Source organism: Bombina bombina, chromosome 1 (assembly GCF_027579735.1).
Source record: "Bombina bombina isolate aBomBom1 chromosome 1, aBomBom1.pri, whole genome shotgun sequence".
Taxonomy (NCBI): domain Eukaryota; kingdom Metazoa; phylum Chordata; class Amphibia; order Anura; family Bombinatoridae; genus Bombina; species Bombina bombina.
The window spans coordinates 1264039849-1264063450 of NC_069499.1; the positions used below are offsets into that span (position 1 = coordinate 1264039849).

The 23602-nt window shown below is 40.7% G+C and overlaps 1 protein-coding gene across 8 annotated transcripts in view; it reads right to left on the minus strand.

Moving 5' to 3' along the window:
* Positions 1 to 1005: 1005 nt before the first annotated feature.
* Positions 1006 to 23602, minus strand: part of GSE1 (Gse1 coiled-coil protein) — a 1047037-nt gene continuing 1024440 nt past the window's right edge. For 7 of the 8 annotated variants that reach the window (XM_053700996.1, XM_053701043.1, XM_053701015.1 and 4 more), the window contains 7 exons: positions 13882 to 13994; positions 13412 to 13682; positions 12894 to 13007; positions 12110 to 12532; positions 3606 to 3884; positions 2930 to 3033; positions 1006 to 1956 (listed from right to left, as the gene is read on the minus strand). In XM_053700996.1, coding sequence (XP_053556971.1) covers positions 1822 to 1956; positions 2930 to 3033; positions 3606 to 3884; positions 12110 to 12532; positions 12894 to 13007; positions 13412 to 13682; positions 13882 to 13994 — 1439 coding nt within the window. In that variant the 3' untranslated portion in view covers positions 1006 to 1821. The remainder of the gene's footprint in view (positions 1957 to 2929; positions 3034 to 3605; positions 3885 to 12109; positions 12533 to 12893; positions 13008 to 13411; positions 13683 to 13881; positions 13995 to 23602) is intronic. The other variant, XM_053701006.1, reaches the window with a different exon arrangement.

A 23602-nucleotide genomic window follows, 5' to 3' on the forward strand; every position in this document is an offset into this window, starting at 1 on the left:
ACAACAGCTACAACTCATTGATTCAATGTAACAGATACTCCAGAGTGGTCCTTTGATAAACACCATCTCCCTCCTGCCTTTGGGTCTCACCGAGCCACAAGAAAACAGATTCAAATGGACACATGAAAAGCTCACTGATGTAACAGTAGAATCTGCCCTGTCGTTTTAAACCCAATGGTCTCCCTTAAAGGGGCAGTAAACTTACAAACTAATGTTATATAATTGTGCACACAGCGCATCGCGGCAGCACTGTCTATTGTGCCCGGTCGCGCCATTCAAATGAATTTAGCTCGCTCCTGCTACTAGACCAGAGCGGGGGCGAGCTACGTTCATTTTAATGCCGCTCAGTAGAGCAAGGAGCGGCGTTCTGGAAAAAAGAGCTTATACATAAAATTTCTCTGCAATACTTTAGTGTAAAAATCTGTTATTATTATCGGTTATTTGTAGAGCGCCAACAGATTCTGCAGCGCTATGTGCAGAATTAAATAACATTAGTTTGTAAGTTTACTGCCCCTTTAACTGCTCTGATAATTTCAATTTAAAATAGTAACAGAATGTAAACTAAACTCCTGCATCGCTTTGGTTAAATTCCATTTGTTTTGTTTCTTTTTGCCAACACAATATGATCCCCTTTACCTAGAGATTTGTGTGTAAACATAATACAATACTGGGCTATTACCCCCAATGACTAAACGTAGACTCATGTCTGTAGAAAACACTGAGCGGTGCCAGCAGTATGTTGTGTTGTGAGCAGCACAAAAAATACATAAAGAACAATGGTTCCCTCTTAATTCCACCCTCTAGAATATTCATTGAGAGGCAAAGATTGTTCTACTTTTCATTAGTTTGAACTTTTAATTCTCTCCAAAACATTTTAATAGGATAAATTCCTGACCAGCAGCAAAATACAAACACTAAGTAGCAATTTTTAAAAGGGATGTTTCTTCCCTCCACCCCTTGAGCTGGAAAAAAAAAAGTAAAAGAAAAGAAAAAAAAGCAGAAGCATTGAAAATGGCAGGCGTTTTTTTTCTTTATAACAATAATTAAAGTAATAAAAACATACAAAACTTATTTTAATATGTACAATAGGAGGCTAAAGCACCTGGTCACTAGTTTTCTTCCATTTTGTCTTCTTTTCCAAGTTTGTAGCAGCTTCGCAGTGATATAACCAAGTGTTAATATAAAGGTACCTTCAACCAATAAATCTCAGGTCTAAGTGCATTTCCAATGAAACCTGCAAAGCATTGCTCGAATTGGTTATGTCAGTTATGGAAAAAAAATTCTTAACTTAAAATTCCATCTATTTCACTTTTGGATTAAAAGCAAATATGCAGTAAAAAGTCAGCATTCTGGCAAAAATCAGGAGAGAGGTTTTTTTTGGTGGCATTAAATTATTTTGCAAAGATGAATAAACCACCATGTGGCAACTTTGTGATGTCCAGCCGTAGGGATTAAAGTAAAGTGATGAAACAGGCACCTATGTTAGTACAGTCAGGAGCGTGACAGTATACTAGTTTGCTTGTAGTGTCAGATGCAACCATAGGGTATCCTGGTATAAGACGCTGTAGGCAGGTGCCAACCGTGGTATTCATCCCTGCATTAGCAGAGGTTTATTTTTATTTGCCAAACTCCTGTAATCCTTAGTCATGCATGGCACATTCAAATATATAGATTTATTTTTCTTCCAGGGGTGGTGCAGATGTGACAAATAGGGTGGTGACTTTACATCCTTTCAGATCCTCCCAGTGGAAAATATTAAATATCAAGATAATAAAATAGATAATATTTCTATACGTTCACATCTAGTGCAAGAGGAAGGTGTCACCTGGGATGGCCCTTAAAATATCCCCTAGACCATGACATGGCAGGCAAAACAAGGCACTTCCTAAAGTGTTCTAGTTCAGCTTGAAGTCTCTCCCTCTCAGAGGCCACCTTTTGCTTCTGGTTCATCAAATCCTGCACCAAGAAAAAGAACACAAACAATTCTGTTATTAAGGGCACCAACTGTATAAACGCAAAAGGAGATGATAAAATAGCAACTGAACAAACTATTCATGACTTGCCTTAGAAGTGAAAGCAATCTGTGTGCTTTAATAGTTAAAGGGATATGAAACTAAATGTTTTCATGATTCAGAGTATACAATTTTAAACAACTTTCCAATTGGCTTCATTATCCTTTGTTGAAGGAGCAGCAATGCACTACTGGTAGTTAGCTGAAAGCCAGTGACAAGATGTATAGCTGGTGCAGCCACCAATCAGCAGCTTCTGAGCCTACCTAGGTGTACTTTCCAATTTACTTATATTATCTCATTTGTCCTCTTTGTTGAAAAGTTATTTAAATGTTGTGCTCTATCTGAACATTAAAGAAAAAAGTGCATGTCCCAGAGCCATGTGCGCACTGCTATATTCAAGTTGGTTCCACCTTGCACTGTTTGCAGAAGGGAATTCTAGGCGTTGCTTTCTGTAATACAGCTAGTAGATCTGAGTGGTACGGCCTCTTGACAAAAACTGTACGGTGAAAATTACAGGGCCAACAAACAAAACAAACTATGGATCTGTAATCATCAGAACAGTATAGAAGTTGCTAATCACTAACTTTTATGATTTATATGGATCTGACAGAGAAGGGATGTGTGATAATGACCCTATAAAATCATCATCATTAAATAGACTGAATTATGCTAAAATGTACCCAAAATATATGCAGCATGAATTGAAAGAATTTGAAAAACTTTATTCATCTTTAACAATTATATTATTAAAATGTAATAAAAGCTTTAAACTATCCTTCCGCCATTTCACACAGTAATGGTGATATTTTGTAAGTTACATTTACAGGGATAAACGCTGAGCAGCTTTATTGTACATACAGTTAGCAGACAGCAAAGTAATATGAGCCAAAGGAAATAAATACAATTATTTCACTTACCGCCATGCGATGGGATAGCTGTTCCGCTGTCAGACTTAGATTATAGTGCTGAGCTTCTAATCGCTTGCACTGTGTCTCAAGAACTTGTTTCTCTAGGTTTTGTTCTGCAGAAAACAGCAATTTGAGATGAGCCACAATTAACACATTACTGTCAATCTGCTGGCACCAATGTACATTCTAGTTCTGGTCGTTATTTGGCACTTATTTAGGATTTTAACAAATTTCACTTAAAAAAAAAAAAAAAAAAAAAATCAATCCTGAAAATCCTTTAAAATGACATACAAAGCTATAGATCATGTAATTAAATAGTGTTTCAATATTACAAAAACATTTGCGTAGAAAATATGACACAATTTAGAGATACAGTATTAATATGAAAGCAAATGCAACAAACAGCTTCTCTGTCATCAATCTTGCAACCTACTGAGCATGTGCAGACGTTCAGTGTATTTGAATACTAGTCTGTGATTGGCTGACGGCTTTCACGATACAGGGGGCAGTAAATAGGGGAAAAGTAAATTTGTCAGAAAACAATCTAATGCTTATTTGAAATTCAAAGCAAGTTTTATTGAATGTCGGTTTTTATGCACTTTTAATTTAATGGTCCTTTAACTGCTGAGTACAAAACAGCACATAAGTCCTACATAACGACTGACTAATAACGCTAACAACTTACCTTCTATGTGTTCCTGGTAAGCTTCAAATATTGCTTCTATCCCTTGCCACTTTGGTCGTGGTGGCTCTTCCTCCTCCTCCTCCTCTTCATCTGATGACTCATCTTCAGATGAGCTTTCTTGCTCCCGCAGTCCACGGCTTACACCCGTTTGCGTGGGTCCTTGCTGACCGTTTTGGTGCAGTGGTTGGGTCCTACTTGACTGCTGAAGCTCGGGAATGTTATAGTGAACAGAGGCATCTGCTTTGTGGTTCTGCTCTGCACAGTGCATGGCTGATACTCCTGTAAACCAAGGGAAGAGTGCAGTTAGGAGATATGCTACTGTGCGCCAACTGAGCTTAGTCAATCAAAAGCAGCAAATAGGGAGTGCGTAATATAGTATTGTACTTAAAGAAACATACAAATGAAACTGTTGCGATTCAAATAGAAAGTGCAATTTTAAAAGACATAATTTACTTCTGTTGTCACATTTACTTTGTTCTCTTATCTTTAGTGAAAAACAAAATGTATGCATACCTGATAAATTTATTTATTAACACAGTGAGTTCACGGAGTCAGCAATTACTGCAGGGAATATCACTCCTGGCCAGCAGGAGGAGGCAAAGAGCACCACAGCAAAGCTGTTAAGTATCACTTCCCTTCCAGCAACCCCCAGTCATTCAACAGAAAGGAAAAGGAGAGAAAGGAAATAACACAAGGTGTAGAGGTGTCTGAGGTTTATATAAAAAACTGTCTGAAAACAAGGAAGGGCCGTGGACTCACTGTGTCAAGAAAGAAAGATATTTATCAGGCAAGCATAAATTTTGTTTTCTTTCTTAAGACACGGTGAGTCCACAGAACCAGCAATTACTGTTGGGAAACAATACCCAAGCTAGAGGACACAGATGATTAGGGAGGGTTAAGACAGGTAACCTAAACAGAAGGCACCACCGCTTGAAAAACCTTTCTCACAAAAGATGCCTCAGCTGAGGCAAAAGTATCAAATTTATAGAATTTAGAAAAAGTGTGCAAAGAAGACCAAGTCGCAGCCTTACAAATCTGTTCTATAGAAACCTCATTTTTTAAAAACCAAAAAGAAGAAACAGCCCTAGTGGAATGAGCTGTGATTCTCTCAGGAGGCTGCTGTCCAGCAGTCTCATATGCCAAAATGAATAATACTTCTCAACCAGAGAGAAAGAGTATTGGCAGTAGCTTTCTGGACTTTAAGTTTTCCAGAAAAGCAAACAAACAATGCAGAAGATTAAAGAAAATCCTTAGTAGCCTGCAAATAGAATTTGAGAGCCCGCACAACGTGTAAGTTGTGCAACAAACGTTCTTTATGAGAAGAAGGATCAGGACAGAGAGAAGGAACAACAATTTCCTGATTAATATTTCTGTCTGAAACAACCTAAGGAAGAAAACCAAACTTGGTACGAAGGACTGCCTTATCTGCATGAAATATGAGATAAGGAGATTCACACTGCAAAGCGGATAGTTCAAAAACCCTCTGAGCAGAAGAGATAGCAGTCACAAACAAAACCTTCCAACATAATAATTTAATATCTATTGATGCATCGGCTCAAATGGAGCCTGTTGCAAAACTTTAAGAACAAGGTTAAGGCTCCAAGGTGGAGCAACAGATTTAAACACAGGCTGATTCTGACCAAGGCCTGACAAAATTATTGCACATCTGGCATGTCCACCAGACGCTTGTGTAGCAAAATAGTTAGTGCAGAGATCTGACCCTTCAGGGTCAGACAAACCCTTTCTCCAGGCCTTCCTGGAGAAAAGACAAAATTCTTGAGATCCTGACCCTACTCCAAGAATATCCCTTAGACTCACACCAATAAAGATATTTATGCCTTATCTTATGGTAAATCCTTCTAGTGACAGGCTTACGAGCCTGAATCATGGTCTCAATGACCGACTCAGAAAAACCACGCTTAGCTAAAATCAAGCGTTCAATCTCCAAGCAGTCCGCTTCAGAAAAACAAGATTTGGATGAAGAAAGGGCCCCTAAAGTAGAAGGTCCTTCCTCAGAGGAAGTCTCCATGGAGGCTCCATAGAGACGACATTTATACTAGATCTGCATACCAGATCCTGTGAGGCCACGCAGGAGCTATTAGAATCATTGACGCTCTCTCCTGCTTGATCTGAGCGATGACTCGTAGAAGGAGAGCAAACTGAGGAAAGAGATATGCCAACCTGAAGTTCCAAGGAACTGCCAGAGCATCTATCAGAAAGGCCTGAGGATCTCTCAACCTCAAACTGTACTTTGGGAGCTTGGAGTTCTGACGAGACGTCATCAGATCCAATTCTGGTAACCCCCATTTGGTTGCTAACCTGGAAAACACTTCCGGATGGAGTTCCCACTCCCCGGGATGGAAAGTCTGTCTGCTCAGGAAATCCGCTTCCCAATTGTCCACTCCTGGGATGTGGATGGCAGATAGACAACAATTGTGAGCCTCCGCCGACTGGATGATTCGCACCACCTCCTTCATGGCTAAGGAACTCTGAGTTCCCTCCTGGTGGTTGATATAAGCCACTGAGGTTATGTTGTCCGACTGGAACCGGATAAACCGGGCTAGAGCCAGTTGAGGCCAAGGCATTGAAGATAGCTCCTAACTCCAGAATGTTTATGGGGAGAGCAGATTCCTCCTGAGACCAAAGTCCCTGCGCCTTCAACGAGTCCCAGACTGCTCCCCAACCCATTAGGCTGGCGTCCGTGGTCACAATTACCCAAGAAAGTCTCTGAAAACACGTCCCCTGGGAAAGATGTTCTTGAGACAGCCACCACGGTAGGGAGTCTCTTGTTGACTGATCCAGAACTATCCTATGAGATAGATCTGTATAATCCCCGTTCCATTGAGCGAGCATGCATAGCTGTAGAGGTCTCAAATGGAGCCGAGCAAAGGAAACTATGTCCATGCAAGCCACCATCAACCCAATTACCTTCATGCATTGGGCCACTGATGGTCATACCGCAGACTGTAGGGACAGGCAAGCGGAAAGAATCTTGGCTCTTCTGACCTCCGTCAGAAATATTTTCATTGATAGAGAATCTATAATGGTTCCTAAGGTCACTCTTGTAGCCGGAAGAAGCGCCAACAAGATCTTTGTATGAGATTCTGCTAGTTGCAAAGAAGGAGCCTGAACCAGAATATCATCCAGATAAGGTGCCTCTGCAATTCCTCTGGACCGAATTACTACCAATAGAGCTCCCAGGGCCTTTAACCCCTTAATGACAACTGACGTACCAGGTACGTCATGCATTAACTTACAGTTAATGACAATAGACGTACCTGGTACGTCAGTTGTCTAAGAGAGTGCTGGAAGCGATCGCAATCGCTTCCAGCAGCTCTCAGGGTATTGCAGTGATGCCTCCATATGGAGGCATCCTGCAATACCATTTAGGAGACTCCGATGCAGAGAGAGCCACTCTGTGGCCCTCTCTGCACCGGTAGCGATGGTGCCGGTTCGTTGGTGGGTGGGAGCACATCAGGGAGGCGGGTGGGCGGCCCATCGCTACCCGGCATCCGGTTCCTGTAAGTGCTATGTGCACGCCGGGTGCCGGGAGCGTGCGGGGGCGCGCGTGTGCGCGCCCGATTACATGGCCACTGCCACCAATGAGAAAGGAAGGGGGGACAAAAATATAATATAAATAAATAAATATATAAGGATCTGGGAGGGGGAGGGGGTTGGGGTATTGTGGGGGGCTGCTACACTACAGAAAAATGTAAACTGGCAATAAATTGCAAAAAAAAACACTTGTTTTGGGGGCAAATTGGGTACTGGCAGACAGCTGCCAGTACCCAAGATGGCGGCAATTAGGTAGGGGAGAGGGTTAGAGAGCTGGGGGGGGGGGGATCATGGAGGTTGGGGCTAAGGCAGGAGTCCATCACAGCTAAAACATTTTAATTTTTTTTATTAAAAAAAAGAAAAACTCCTTTTATTTAGTACTGGCAGACTTTCTGCCAGTACTTAAGATGGCGGGGACAATTGTGGGGTGGGGGAGGGAAGAGAACTGTTTGGGAGGGATCAGGGGGTGGGATGTGTCAGGTGGGAGGCTGATCTCTACCCTAAAGCTAAAATTAACCCTGCAAGCTCCCTACAACCTACCTAATTAACCCCTTCACTGCTGGGCATAATTTACGTGTGGTGCGCAGCAGCATTTAGTGGCCTTCTAATTACCAAAAAGCAATGCCAAAGCCATATAAGTCTGCTATTTCTGAACAAAGGGGATCCCAAAGAAGCATTTACAACCATTTGTGCCTTAATTGCACAAGCTATTTGTAAATAATTTCAGTGGGAAACCTAAAGTTTGTGACAAAATTTGTGAAAAAGTGAACTTATTTTTTTATTTGATGACATTTGGCGGTGAAATGGTGGCATGAAATATACCAAAATGGGCCTAGATCAATACTTTGGGTTGTCTTCTAAAAAAAAATATATACATGTCAAGGGATATTCAGGTATTCCTGACAGATATCAGGGTTCCAATGTAACTAGCGCTAATTTTGAAAAAAAGTTGTTTGGAAATAGCAAAGTGCTACTTGTATTTATGGCCCTATAACTTGCAAAAAAAGTAAAGAACATGTAAACATTGGGTATTTCTAAACTCAGGACAAAATTTAGAAACTATTTAGCATAGGTTTTTTGGTGATTGTAGATGTGTAACAGATTTTGGGGGTCAAAGTTAGAAAAAGTGTGTTTTTTTCAATTTTTTCCTCATATTTTATATTTTTTTTATAGGAAATTATAAGATATGATGAAAATAATGGTATCTTTAGAAAGTCCATTTAATGGCGAGAAAAACGGTATATAATATGTGTGGGTACAGTAAACGAGTAAGAGGAAAATTACAGCTAAACACAAACACTGCAGAAATGTAAAAATAGCCATTGTCATTAAGGGTAAGAAAATTGAAAAATGGTCCGGTCATTAAGGGGTTAAGAAAATTCTGGGAGCTGTGTCGAGGCCAAATGGAAGAGCTACAAATTGAAAGTGTTTGTCCAGATAGGCAACTTGAGATGAGCCCCATGAATGGGAACATGCAGCTATGCATCCTTCAGGTCTATGGTTGTCATGAATTAACCCTCCTGGACCAGAGAAAGAATGGAGCGGATAGTCTTCATCTTGAAGGGCGGCACTCTGAGAAATTTGTTGAGTAACTTTAGATCTAGAATGGGCCCGAAAGTTCCCGCTTTTTGGGAACCACAAACAGGTTGGAGTAGAACCCGAGACCCTGTTCCTAGAACTATCACTCCCAAGAGGGAAAGATCCTGTACACATTTCAAGAACTCCCCTCTTTTTATCTGAACTACGGATAATCTTGAGAGGTGGAACCTGCACCTGGGAGGAAAAGTCTTGAACTCTAACTTGTAACCCTGGGAAACTATGTCCACTGCCCATGGGTCTGGGACATCTCGTTCCCAAGCTTGCGAGAACTAAGAGTCTGCCCCCCACTTGATCTGATCCCGGATTGGGGGCAGACCCTTCATGCTGATTTTGAATCAGTTGCAGGCTTCTTGGATTGTTTCCCCTTGTTCCAAGACTGACTGGCCTTCCAAGAAGGTTTGGACTGATCCTGCTTGGTAGAGGCGGGGAAAGCCTTACCTCTGAAGTTACGAAAGGAATGAAAATAACTCTGACGTCCTTTTGATTTGTTCTTCTTGTCTTGAGGCAGAAAAGATCCTTTACCACCCATGATATCGGAAAAAATTTCTGCCAAAGCTGGCCCAAACAAGATCTTTCCCTTGTAAGGAATCGCCAAAAGCTTAGATTTAGAAGAAACGTCTGCTGACCAAGATTTAAGCCATAGCGCTTTACGCGCTAAAATAACAAAGCCAGATATTTTGGCTCCCAACTTAATTACCTGCAAAGAGGCATCAGTGATAAAAGAATTGGCTAACTTGAGAGCCCTTATCCTATCCTGAATCTCCTCCAAAGGAGTCTCAGCTTGGAGGGACTCTGACAAGGCGTCAAACCAATAGGATGCCGCACTTGTTACCGTAGCAATACACACCGCCGGTTGCCATTGTAAACCCTGATGAATATACATCTTCTTTAAGAAAGCCTCCAGCTTCTTATCCATAGGGTCTTTGAAAAAGCAACTATCCTCAATAGGAATAGTAGTCCTCTTGGCCAGTGTAGAAATCCCCCCTTCCACCTTAAGGACCGTCTACCACGACTCCTTGATGGAGTCAGCCACCGGGAACATTTTTCTAAAGACTGGAGAGGGAGAAAAGGGAATTCCTGGTCTCTCCCATTCCCGGGCAATAATCTCCGTAGCACGGTCTGGTACTGGAAACACCTTCCCAGGGGAGGGTACATTAAAATACTTATTTGGTAGACTTCTTAGGGTTGACTACGATAGGCGTATCTGAGTCATCCAAGGTAGCTAAAACCTTCTTTAACAAAACACAAAGGTGTTCAAGCTTGAATCTGAAGGAAATCACTTCAGCATCAGAAGGAATTATACTATCCGAATCTGAGATTTCACCCTCAGAGGCTACCGAAGTATTCTCCTCTTCTGACTTATGGGAAAGAGCCACCTGGTTAGCCTGAACCGGATCTGATACCTTACTATCTGATTCTCTACTTTTCCACTTAAGTAAGGGGAAGGCAGCTAGGGCCTCAGATACCGCAGAGGAAACATGGGCAGCAATTTCTGCCTTCAAATACACTCCATCCGGAGTTTGTGAGGAACCACAGAGCACTGCATGTGACGTTAATGCGGGTTGGGGCGCTTAAGGTGGGGACTGTGGCAATGCCTGAACAGTGTCCACCTGAGAGAATTGTGGCTCAGAAACAAATATGTCTTTGTACATCAGCATCAGAGTTCTTTCAATACAAGAACTACAAAAAGGCAAAAGGGGGTTCAACTTGGGAATTCAAACAAATTTGCACTCTATAGCAGGCATAGACTCTATGTACTTCTTGCAAATCAAAATCACAATTCTTAAAAAAAAAACAAAACAAAAAAAAACCTGATATTACATTTCCCCTGACAAGAGAACCTTTCTCTGCTCAAAATATTAGAGGAAAAACAGAATAATGGCTACAAAAACCGTAGCTAAACTTATGGGGCAATTTTTTAAACTCCACAAATCTTTAATGTTATGGTCAAATTTTATAGAAGAACCTATCTGTCCCCCTCTACACCTCAGTGCTAAGCTGAGGTGCCTACCTGATCCTTTCTGACACGAAACGAAGGGGTAACAGGATCAGCTCCTGAGCGAGGAAAACGCCATAAGCCGTTATCTGCAATAAAGAAAAAGGCGCCAAGAGGAAGGAGCTCCACCCCTCGTGACGTCACAGTCGGCTCTGTATACAAACCAGCAGTCTAATCACTGAGCCACCAATAAAGTTAAACACATATCTAATGCCACACACACTTTCTCTCCAGTGCCCTGCATCCTGTCTGGTGTATCCTGATCTCAGGAAAACTTTGCTCTGTGCAGTGTATCAGTTAAAGTGCCAGGGTCTTCTATAAAATTTAAAATGGTACTTACCTGCACCCTTGACTGTCCAACAGGAGGACATATCACCTGGTATGAGAGGAAGCCACTCCTCACAGAGACCTGTGAATAGAAGAAGGAACAGAGTAAGCCTACTGGCACTCTGTTTGAGGGCAGCAATCTTGTCAAGAAAACGCAGTGAGGCCCACCCCACAAGTTCCTAACTGCTTGAAAGCTACCACAGCCCTACTGAAGAGACTAACGTGGAGTACAGTTAAGCCCAGTTTGTCAGGGAAGATCAGAGCAAGCCTGCTCAGGCTTCCAAAATAAAAAAATCTTGATAGAAGAATCTTAATCAGACACCTGAAACTTCACCTCCTCCTTGCACTGAAGGCAAAGAGAATGACTGGTGGTTGTGGGAAGGGAAGTGATACTTAACAGCTTTGCTGTAGTGCTCTTTGCCTCCTCCTGCTGGCCAAGAGTGATATTTCCAACAGTAACTGCTGATTCCATGGAGCAATGCACTACTAGGAGCTAGCTGGTGACTTCGCACATATGCCTCTTGTCATTGACTCACCAGATGTATTTTTATACATAACTTTCTTTTTTTTACTTTTGTGTTTTATTTGAAAATTCCCTTTCCCCTCAATAATTCAACTGAAAGTGAGATGCACTCAAGAAGCACTGAATTTACTCATGAAACAACAACAGCAACTCTCCAGCAATTTGAGACACTTTATCTGCAGGTTTCTAAACCACTGGTCACTGAACCTTTACAACTGTCTTCCTTAGCAACCAATAACTGATCTCTGAATCTATCATAAATATTCAGATATACAGAAGCGATCAGTGCTAATTCAACAACTTTGAAATGCAATCAATCATAAATATATAGACTTCCTAAATGGTCAAGTGCATAATCTTAAATCAAGTAATGCCAATAGGTTAGATATTGGTGCCATAAAAGCAGATCTGCAGAGCATGGTGCAATCGAGGAGCATTAGAGTTTGTGAACATAATAATTTGTCTGCATCTTAGCAGCACATGGAACACAATGACAGTGCTTACCTTTGTGCTTCTGCAAGGCTTTTTGAGTAGATTGTAACACAGACTCATGAAACTGATGGGCAAACTCCTCTGCTAGGGATGGCTCCCATGACTTACTCCTCCCATTCACACTCTGGGGAGAAGGCACAGGCTTTTCTTTGGGCGGGTGCCCACGCACAAAGTTCAGGATACTCAATGTCTTTTTGCCTGTCAGTGTTTCACTTGGTCTAGTTTTCTCCACGGCTGTTTGATTGGCAGCTGGGAGTGGTACAGGAAGAGGCGGTAGGGGTGCCCACATGGAATCCACAGCTGTGGGTTGGTCTGACCGACTGGAATCTGGAGGTTTTTGAACTTCAGGTGAAGAAACTGTGGAAGCTAATGCAGTGGCAGGGAGAGAGGCTTGTGCGTCGCACACCGCTGTAGGCTGCATTACTGCTTGTTCTTCTGAAACAGAAACAGGACCATGCATCACTTTATGCACTGTAAGATACCAATCTGCTTATACAATTGTGTTAGCCTACTCCCTCACTCATGTTACTCTCATTTACAAAGCACCATGCAGCACTGTACCTGGTCCTGGGGAAAAACTAAATTAAATAGGGAAGTGGGGTGTAGAATAAATCAGAGTGTTATTAAAAAAAAAAAAAAAAAAAGTGGCTCTAGAGTTTCAGGGCAGTTCTGCAAATAGTGTTAGACTTTAATGTCTAACAGCAGAAACACTTTACCATCAATCAGCAGAGAAATCACTGCCTGGGGCAGTACACAGACATAGCAGTGGTGATCATGGCATTTCTAGATGCCTTACCATTTGGGGGTTGAGGGGAGTTCCGGCATGAAACCACTGGAGTATTCTTTATCGCCTCAGGCACAGCATTTTTCTGCTTAATTGCGTCAAGCATTTCAATCAACTTCTCCTTATCTGTTAAAATAAAGATAAAATAGTTTGTGTTGTACTCAATATCAAGCAAGATTTCTGTACGTTATGATACTGTGCAGCCTACTGTTTTAATGTGCTATACTCTAAGCATGGATGCGCAGTCATAATTTACTTTGTTTTCTCTGGTAATAAGTTACAAGATGGAATAGTATTTTGAAATAAGTTTCATAACAAGCGGCTACAGTCTAATGTGAATAAGCAGCAGCTGACAAACCCTATGGATGGTCAGCAGTTTAAAATTGCTGTACACTTGTGGGAAGGCTGAGAACGTAAAGCTAAATGTACAAATCTTAGCTAACTGAACGACTTTATACACTTGCAGTGTGTAAGGCTAGGGGGAGATGTGGTGGATCTATTGATTATCTACACCTAGATTTATATCTCACCTCGTCTCCTCTCTGCACTGATATGTGTGAGGTCAAAGATCGTTAAGAACTTTTTCTTTTCTTCTAAATTGGGACTGTTGTTCAACTCGTCAGGACTAAACCGTGTAGAGAGTGGGGAGTGAGGGGATGGAGTCTGTCTCTTGTTCTGTATTGTGGGAGGGGACGGACTCCTCTCCCGGAGCATTCTCCTTCTCTTCCTCCGTTTCTGCAAAAGCAGACGCTCTTTTTCCTGCTGAGTTGTCAGGCCAAAGATCTGTAGAAACTCTACCTTCTGTAAGAAGTACATCATTAATTTAATGTTATATGGCTTGTAAACTAAGATAGCATTAATATTATTTATTTACTTCATGTTCATCTTATTTACAAGATAGAAACAATTTATAAAATGTGCTTGTTCCATGTAAAGTTCAAAACAAGCTCAAAGCTTTGATATATTTTCTTATACAAAACTAGAGAATTCCATCCCTTACCTCAGAGGATGTATCTAATTTGAGTGGCGGCTGTTCTGAGACACGGCGGAGATGTGCCCTTACTTCCTCCTCATCGCTTTCATCATATGAATCATCAAGGTCATAATAATATCCTTAAAAAAAACAAGGAAGAAATAAATTAGCTGTTTTCACCACTTTTCAAATAACTGATATTTTACAGCTTAATTTTTTTCGTGTGGTTTATTTATAATATAGCGACTGATTCATATTTGGCGTTAGATTAAAATAAATAAATCTATTTAATCTATAAACAGATGAGCATTAAGGAGATAAACATGCAAACAGAAAATGCTCTAATATTTTAAAGCATTTTATTATTGCACTATTGCATGTATAACTGTATTTAACCCTTGCAAATATGGTTAAACACATAGTTAAAGTCAGCTCCAGAGTAGCAATGCACTACTAAGATCTAGGTGAACACACCTCGTCATTAGTAGTTCGAAAAATAAATCTACCCAAAGGAAGAACTAACGGACATTAACTTAAGTGCTGTAAGTTTTATTAAGTGTGTACTGGTGACTTAACAAGTAATGCATCACAAAAGGGGGCACATGTGAGGTAGAGGTTGTGGATGGAAGAAAAACTTAAGAATGAATTACTAAAGCACCATCACCCTGAGCAAAGTAAAATCCCTGTGTTTATACACACAACCAATTTATACATTTTATAATCTTTTTGCTGGTGGTGTGTGTGTGTATGTATTATATATATATATATATATATATATATATATATATATATATAAATATAAATATATATATATAAATATATATATATATATATACACACATACACCTGACCCCCCCTCGACTGCTTCCATGTACCTTTACTCCTCAGGACATCGAGCGTTTGGGACTTTCGGAGTGAATATATATATATATATATATATATATATATATATATATACACATACATACACACACACACACACGATTCATTTTCTTAATTTATTAAAAACTAGTCCTAAAGCCCGTTCACACGGTCTATTTTTTGCAGTACATTTTGCTCTCTTCCCCCCCTCTCTTTTGCGCTCTCTCGCTCCACCTCTCTTTTGCTCTCTCCCCTCTATTTTGCTTTCTCTCTCCCCCTCTCTTTTGCTCTCTCTCCCCCTCTCTTTTGCTCTTTCCCCTCTCTCTTGGGCTCTCTCCCCCTCTCTTTGCGCTCTCTTGCTCCACCTCTCTTTTGCTCTCTCTCACCCCCCTCTCTTGTGCTCTCTCCCCCTCTCTTTAGCGCTCTCCCCCTCCCCCCTCTCTTTTGCTCTGTCTCTCCCCCCTCTCTTTTGCTCTGTCTCTCCCCCCTCTCTTCTGTTGCTCTCTCTCTCCCCCCTCTCTTCTGTTGCTCTCTCTCTCTCTCTTCCCCCCTCTTATTTTCTCTCCCCCCTCTCTTTTTTGCTCTTTCCCATCTCTTTTGCTCTCTCCCCCTCTCTTTCCATCTCCTTCCTCTCTCTCTCTCGTCCAGCCCCGCCCGCTCACACCCCGGCCACACCCACTTCCGCTTACCGTCACTGTGCCGCAGCAGACCAGGTAGACTCTAAGGCCAGGTGTGTTTGTCCTTTTGCTGTCTTTACTGCGCATGACAGCTTCAGACAAACACACTTGGCCTTTTATATTTATAGGATGTATATTAATATGAAATGTGTCCTAATGTAGGCACTATTTATTCACCTACATAGAATAAAATATTTACATTTACTTATAGAGAAATCATTTAGAGGCATATCCACAAAGATAATGAGGAAAATAGGAAACAGATTTTTCGGGCTGCAAATAACAATTATTTTCATAATCGATTAATCGGCCGATAATTTTTTTTCGATTAATCGGATAAAAAAAAGAATCAATAATGGTTTCCTATATTTTAAACAAAATCTACATACTGTTACAAATATAAACTTCAGACTAATACTTTACATTAACACATCTGTTTGTTCAATTTTTAAGCAGCAGAGCAGTTTTATAATTAAACAAAACTAAAACTGGTTGAAAAGAGGTAGAACTAGAAAGAGTTAGACTATCACTGTTAATAACATTCTGTTATTCACTCTTTCAGAAACGTTGCATTGAAATGCAAACATCTCAACATGTCCACATGCTCCTGGCTAAGGTTGGTTCTCTGTTTCCAGCTATATTTCCTGCAGCAGAGAAGAGGCACTCAGATGGTGTTGAGGTGCTTGAGATGTATAAGTAGAGTTTCACCAATGTGGAATATTTATCTTTGTTAGCTCTTCACCAATGCAAAGTGTTTTCCACCTTGGCAAGGGGCCTCTCAATAAAGTAACCCTGGACTTCATTCTAACATAAAAATATCTTGAATATTTATATGCAATGGTAAATAACCAGCTATAAGGTTAGGGGAAAATATCTAGTCAGCTCTAAAAATAACAGATATATACTTATAAAGGTTGAATTTGGTACATATTATCACAATTTATTAAAAATATAAAAAAAAAAAAAAAATCAAAAGCGCTAAGGACTATATATCAATAACAGGACAAAGCCTTACACATTTATTTATACAGTACATATAATCAGCAATAGCAAGCAATACACTAATAATTGTGCAAACAGATAATAGTGCACATCAATTTAAATAACTCCCATCAATCTAGGTGTAAACAACAAGCTTGGCACTATATCATGAAAAGCATAGTTTCAAATCATCTGATTTAAAGGGACAGTCTACACCAGAATATTTATTGTTTTAAAAGATAGTTAATCCCTTTATTACCCATTCCCTAGTTTTGCATAACCAACACAGTTGTATAAATACACTTTTTACCTCTGTGATTATCTTGTATCTAGGCCTCTGCAAACTGCCCCTTGTGGTGAAAAACTGTCAAAATGCCCTGAGATGAGAGGTGGCCTTCAAGGGCTTAGAAATTAGCATATGAACCTCCTATATTTAGCTTTCATCCAAGAATACCAAGAGAACAAAGGAATTGGTGATAGATGTAAATTTGAAAATTGTTTAAAACTGCATGCCCTATCTGAATAATGAAAGTTTGTTTTGAAGTAGACTGTCCCTTTAATATAAACAATCCAAATAATGACTATTATATCTGGGTTGCACATAAGCATGGGGTAGTTGTAAACTTATACTGTCCTGAAAAAGTGAAACATAGACATCTGTAGATGTCCTTTAGGCTAAGGACATAACCATAAAACACAATACCATGTGCAGGAGCTCATTGGAGTTAGACAAACTAATCGATTATGAGATTAGTTGACAACTATTTTCATAATAGATTATTATCGACAATTGAGCCAAACAACTTTTTTCCCCTTTAAAATGTGCTAACATTAATCAAGATGTGTTTTTAAGTAAAGAGCCACAATGATGCATGTGTATATAATCAACCCTGCAGCGGCTCCTATAGCTACTACTGAAGCAAAGCGCTAGTATGCTGCATCCTGTAATAGGACCTGCACAAATGTAACTGTGTGTAGCTCTGCCTCACTCGCTTTGCCTGATCAAAAACTCGCTGACCTGAAGAAAAATAATGCAAAATCTTTGGTGGCTTCTTTGAGCATTATAATGCAATGTATGTGCGTCTCTCACATCCAGAACCCTACATAGCCAGATAAACATCTCTCAAGCTAAAATTTGCCTTTCTAAAATTCTTTGAGGGACCTCTCTATACTGATGACATCTTGGATAATCTCACCAGACCAGAGAACTTTAGACCATTGGGCCCATAGCATGACCTAATCACTATCAAACTGGGAGAGAGCAAGGGGAATTAAAGAAGGACATTTTATAGTCAGTACAAAATAATGAATGGTCTTGTTATACTCTACACCAGAGGTGATCAACTTTGGCACACCAGAGATTTGAAACTACATTTCCCATGATGCTCTACACCATTTTGTACCTGAAAATCAAAGTCAAGCTTATAATAAAGCATAAAATTACTTTAATAAAGGAAAGAAAAAAAGTCACTCAAATTGACTAGAACCATTCTTAGCCAAGATGAAGCTGCACATAACTCTGGCATAGTGTTCACCAGCCTGTACTGGCACCAGCAGTTAAGACAAACCAAGCTGGCAGTAAGGGGAGAAAGCCACGAAACCGGTAAAGGTTATAATGTCCAGATAAGGCGAAGGTGCTGCTTTATGAACAGACTAACATATCACAATATAAGGGTTTATCAGTTACCCTGCAATTCAGCAAAGGCAGAACTGAACAGCTGTTTTACTTGTATAATTTTATGCAAAGGTCACACCCACAGCATTCCCTTGTAGCTTCTGTAATTGTCTGCTTAAAGTAACAAAAGAGTTCAGTAGTATGCCGAGACTATTGGCAATCTCACCTATGAAATCTCATCATATTCATATACATCATATGACACACACCAAGTAAGAAAACAGACATTACATAATACTTGGAAGACTAGTCTGACGACGCTATGCAAATTAGTTTATGTCACAAATACAAGGCTATTAGTTGTTTTGCTATGTGCCAGATGTTAAAAAGTAGATGGTGTAGTTCTTACTACTACAATCATCCAGCAGAAAGTAGCAGCAGCACCCCAGTATATTCCCCAAATACTCCTTTATTAGAACAGCACAAAAAAACAACAACAGTTTAGTCTATCTGACCTTAATCACGTTGTATCTGCTGGATGATTATAGGAGAGGTACTTACAGAGCCCTGCAGCTTGCACTCTATATGGGACATTACTGAAGCTGAGCGCCTATGTTCTAAAATTCTTACTACACACAGTGATGATGACTATGTTTGTGTCGTATCAAATATTACAACCACCACACAAATCTATACAGATGAAGTAAACATCAGGACAAGTGTTTCAGCTCCACGGAATAATCAAACTAAGACCTGGAATCTATGCACAAAACCACACTGACTTCTAGCAATGAATGTGAAACATTTTGTGCAACAGAAATCTTCTGGAACTACTTAACTTGAAGGGACACTCAGGTCAAATTAAACTTTCATGATTTAGATAGAGCATGCAATTTAAAACAACTTTCCAATTTACTTCCATTAACAAAATGTGCACAGTCTTTTTACATTTACACGTTTTGTGTCACCAGCTCCTACTGAGCATGTGCAAGAATTCACAGGATATATGCATTTGTGATTATGAAAAATAGGATGTCCTGAGCACTCGGAGGTAAAAATAAAAAAACAACTTTATTAAAACAGGATTAAAAATTGACATGCAATAGTCAAGGAAGAGACTGTCCTGAAACGTTTCGTGCCCCTAGTGACACTTAGTCATAGTATGGAGGTGTAAGAGACCACTACTTATTTAAGGACGGACTCAACGAATCAAGGACCAGAAACTGGACCACACACGGGAGCGCCCATCTCATAGATAAGGTGGTATAACAAGATAAAGATAAAAACATGAAAAACTGATAAGAAACAAATACAATTTCCTTGGAAAAATGCTTAAAGCATCTTAAGAAATAAATGCAAGAAATATTAGCCAATAATGTTGATAAATAGATTCCCAAACATGGTAAGATTAATTAATGTTTGAACATTATCTTAAACATATATGGATAATATATCCATCTTAGCGCTGCGGAATCTGTTGGCGCTCTACAAATACCTGATGATAATAATATGGGAAGTGCCCACAGCTGCATTCCTTACTTGTAGAAAATACTGAACCTGTCCACCAGGAGGAAGCAAAGACACCCCAGCCAAAGGCTTAAATACCTCCCCCACTTGCTCATAACCCCAGTCATTCTTTGCCTTTCGTCACAGGAGGTTGGCAGAGAAGTGTTAGAAGATTTCGGAGTAGTCTATTATGGAGGGTAGTACTCTTCGAGATGGCACTGGAGTTTTAAGTAGTCCTGTCAGCCTCTCAGTGAGAGCATTGATGAAAGTTAGAGTCCGGAGATGCAAGGAGAGTCTGCGAAACCATCTCGACTCATATTAACAGCTCTATAGGCAGTCAGCGTTGACTAGTTTCGCTGCCTGCTTTCTTCACTCAAGTCCCTGTCAGAAGCAATGCTACTATCTGTCACACTTGAAGGGCCGTGTTCCTGTTCCACGGCGTAGATTCTGGTAAGATTGTTTCATATTTTATACATATATGATAACGCAAGAAGACAGGCTCACAGTGTGACTCCTTTTATCTTAGGAGGATTATTGAACAGGGGGGAATAATCTTATATGTTTATTTGATTGTAGTGGCTCGAGTCAAGCAGGCGTCAGCGATACTCATTGTTCTGTCTGGCCGCGAAGGATGTGGTTTGCGGATCTAGTGGGGATGTCAGCATCTCCTCCGTGAAAGTTGCCTTGTAGCAGGGATCTGCTGACCAAAGTCTTTTTGTTCATCTATGTCTAGATTCCCTGAGACTGACTGCATGGAGATTGAACGCTTAGTCCTAGCCAAGAGAGGGTTTTCAGAGTTATTTTTACTCTCATTCAAGCTCGTAAGCCGATTGCTGGTCGCATCCATCATAAGGTGTGGAGGACCTACTTATTCTGTTCTCCAGGATGAACTGGAGAAGGGCTTTTCTGCAAGTCCCCTGATGGGACAGTTTTCTGCCCTGTCTGTGTTACTGTACAAGAGGTTTGCTGAGCTTCTAGATGTGCAGCCATTTGTTAAGGCTCTGCTGGGATCAGACTTGTGTTTAGATATAAGGCTCCTCCATGGAGTTTAAATCTTGTTCTTAAAATTTTGCAACGGGCTCCGTTGGAGCCTATGCATGAAGTAGCCTTGCAATGCGTCCCTCCTTATCTGGCTTTTCATGCCAATAAGGCTGTTCTACAAACCAAGTTAGGTTTTCTTCCTAAGGATGTGTCAATTCGCAACATCAATCAAGAGATTGTGGTTCCTTTCTTATGTCCTAATCCTTCTTCGTCGAAGGAACGTTTACAACGTATTTCTGGATGTGGTTTGTGCCTTGAAGTTCTATCTTCTGGCCACAAAGGAATTTAGACAAACCTCTTTCTCTGTTTGTTCTTTTTTTCCGGGAAGCGTAGGGGTCAGAGGCCCTTCTCGACTTCCTTATCTTTTTGTCTGAGGAGTGTCATCCGTTTAGCATAGAGACGGCGGGACATAAGCCTCCTCTGAGGATTACGGCTCATTCTACAAGAGCAGTGGTTTCCTCTTGGGCCTTCAAAAATGAGGCCTCTATGGTTCATATTTGTTATGTGGCTACCTGGTTCTCCTTACATACTTTTTCAAAAATTTTACAAGTTTGATGTTTTTACTTCTGCTGAAGCAGCCTTCGGGAGATAGGTTTTGCAGGCTGTGGTGCCCTCAGATTAGGGTCCGTCTCTCTTTTTTCCCTCCCATTAGCATTCTGTGTACTCTAGAGTTTGGGTATATGTTTCCCACAAGTAAGGAATGAAGCTGTGGACTCTTCCCATATTAAGATGGAAAACATAAATTATGCTTACTTGATTATTTAATTTCCATCTGTATGGGAAGAGTCCCCAGCTCCTGCCCGTGTTCTCCGATGGGCGGCCCTAAATTTGAATTCTTTTCTTCTGGCACCTTTTTCACCCTGATATTTCTCCTACTGTTCCTTGTTCCCTCTGCAGAATGACTGGCGTTATGAGGAAGTGGGGGAGGTTTTCAAGCCTTTGGCTGGGGTGTCTTTGCCTCCTCCTGGTGGTCAGGTTCAGTATTTTCCACAAGTAAGGAATACAGCTGTGGACTCTTCCCATACAGATGGAAATTAAATTATCTGGTAAGTATAATTTATTTTTTTATATTTGTTATTGGCTTATTTGTTTAACTGGAAGAGTTGATGTGGAAAAGAAATTTGCAAAGTTCATGTATGATGCAGTAAAAGCCTACCCAAAAAGAAAGGAATAATTGAAATGATAAATAACTTAAACTTTTAGGATGATGATAAAGGGAGACCTTAGTATGGTGAACTTCATTTAATATGTGAAATATGAGATGTCCCATTCCAGGTTCATACCCTTAGGATGTCTCGTATCTAATTTGAAAATCCTTACCATTTCAATGGTCTGCACCCCAAAATCAGAAACAATGGTGAGGTGCAGGCCATTGAAATGTTTGGCTATAGCAGGGTCCTTGAGAAAGTTTTCTACATCCTTAAGATGCTCTCTCACAGAGTTCACGGGAGGTGTGGCCAACATACTGATATTTACAATGGTTGCATGTTATTAAGTATATGACTCACCGTGTTCTGCATGTGGCATGAAAATGAATGTCAAATACTCTTTTAGTAACAGATGAGGAAAATTTGTTTCCTTCTGTTGTCATTTTACAAGCCTTGCAGTTGTAATTATTTCATTTGAAATTTCCCTTGTGGTTTAACCAAGTAGTTGTAATGGTTTTATTGGTCTGAATCATACTTGGGGATAATTTTTAACCCAGGGTTATAGGTTTTCTGGAGACAAATTTACATCTGTTAACAAATGGTGCTAGAGTATTGTCATTATTTAACAGTTTAATGTGTTTTTTCAAAATTCTGACAAATTTGTGATACTGCAATGAATACGGAGTGCTAAAAATAATGGCTCCTTCTGAGAACGAGTTTTTCGACCTCTTATTGGACTTGTGGCTTCTTCCTGGGCAGATCAGAGTAGTTTTTCTTCATAAATGGAAAGAGTCCACAGCTGCATTCATTACTTTTGGGAAAATTAGAACCTGGCCACCAGGAGGAGGCAAAGACACCTCAGCCAAAAGGCTTAAATACCTCCCCCACTTCCCTCATCCCCCAGTCATTCTTTGCTTTTCGTCCCAGGAGGTTGGCAGAGAAGTGTCAGAAGTTTTCAATAGTCTCTTATGGAGGGTAGTACTCTTTAGCTTGGGACTGGAATTTTAAGTAGTCCTATCAGCCTCTCAGTGAGAGCATGGGTGAAAGTTAGAGTCCGGAGATGCAGGGAGAGTCTTTCTGCGAAACCATCCTGACTCATTAACAGCTCCACAAGCAATCCGCGTTGACGAGTTTCGCTGCCTGCTTTTTTCTCTCAAGGCCATGGCAGAAGCGATGCTACTATCTGTCACACTTGAAGGGCTGTGTTCCTGTTCCACGGTGTAGATTCTGGTAAGATAGTTTCATTTTACTTTCATCATGGATGTATTACAACTGTTTATCCTAGAGGGGCTACAACCTTTCGGGGATAACTTTAACATAGGGTCTCAGTGAGGCTCCTGAGGGGGGTTATTGAACAGGGGGGTTTATAATCATGTTTATGTGATTTTGTCTGCTACTGTGTTGCTTCGGCTCATGGCTATTTTGGAACATAATGGCCTATGTCTAGTGACGTAGCCTTTATGGTCGGGCGCGCTTTTGCATGAACTGGACGGTTTACCTTGTGACTCCATTTCCGCATTCCTGACCGTGTGGCGACGGAGAAATCCTAGTCCACTGGTGTCTGGTTCTCTGGAGGAGTGCCCCAGCCATTGGGGGTGTAAGGTGCCGTTTAGATTTTTTATTCAGTGTCCCAGTTATGGAGGATTCTGATTTTTGGGAGACGGATGTCTGATTAAGACTCTACTTTTTGCGAAGAATATGAATTGGCCTGGGTGATACATGCCCATCAGTTATGTTCCGAATGCTGTTTTAGAGTGCTCTGTTCCGCGGGATCGGGGAATCGGGTGCCCACTGAGCTATCCGCCTCTGGGGATTCTATTTCCCACGAGACGAGTTCCCTACCACCAACTCTTACTACGCATGCAGGTAACCCAAATGCTACTTATCCTTCTATGGAGTGTGGCCTGTTCCCACCGAAG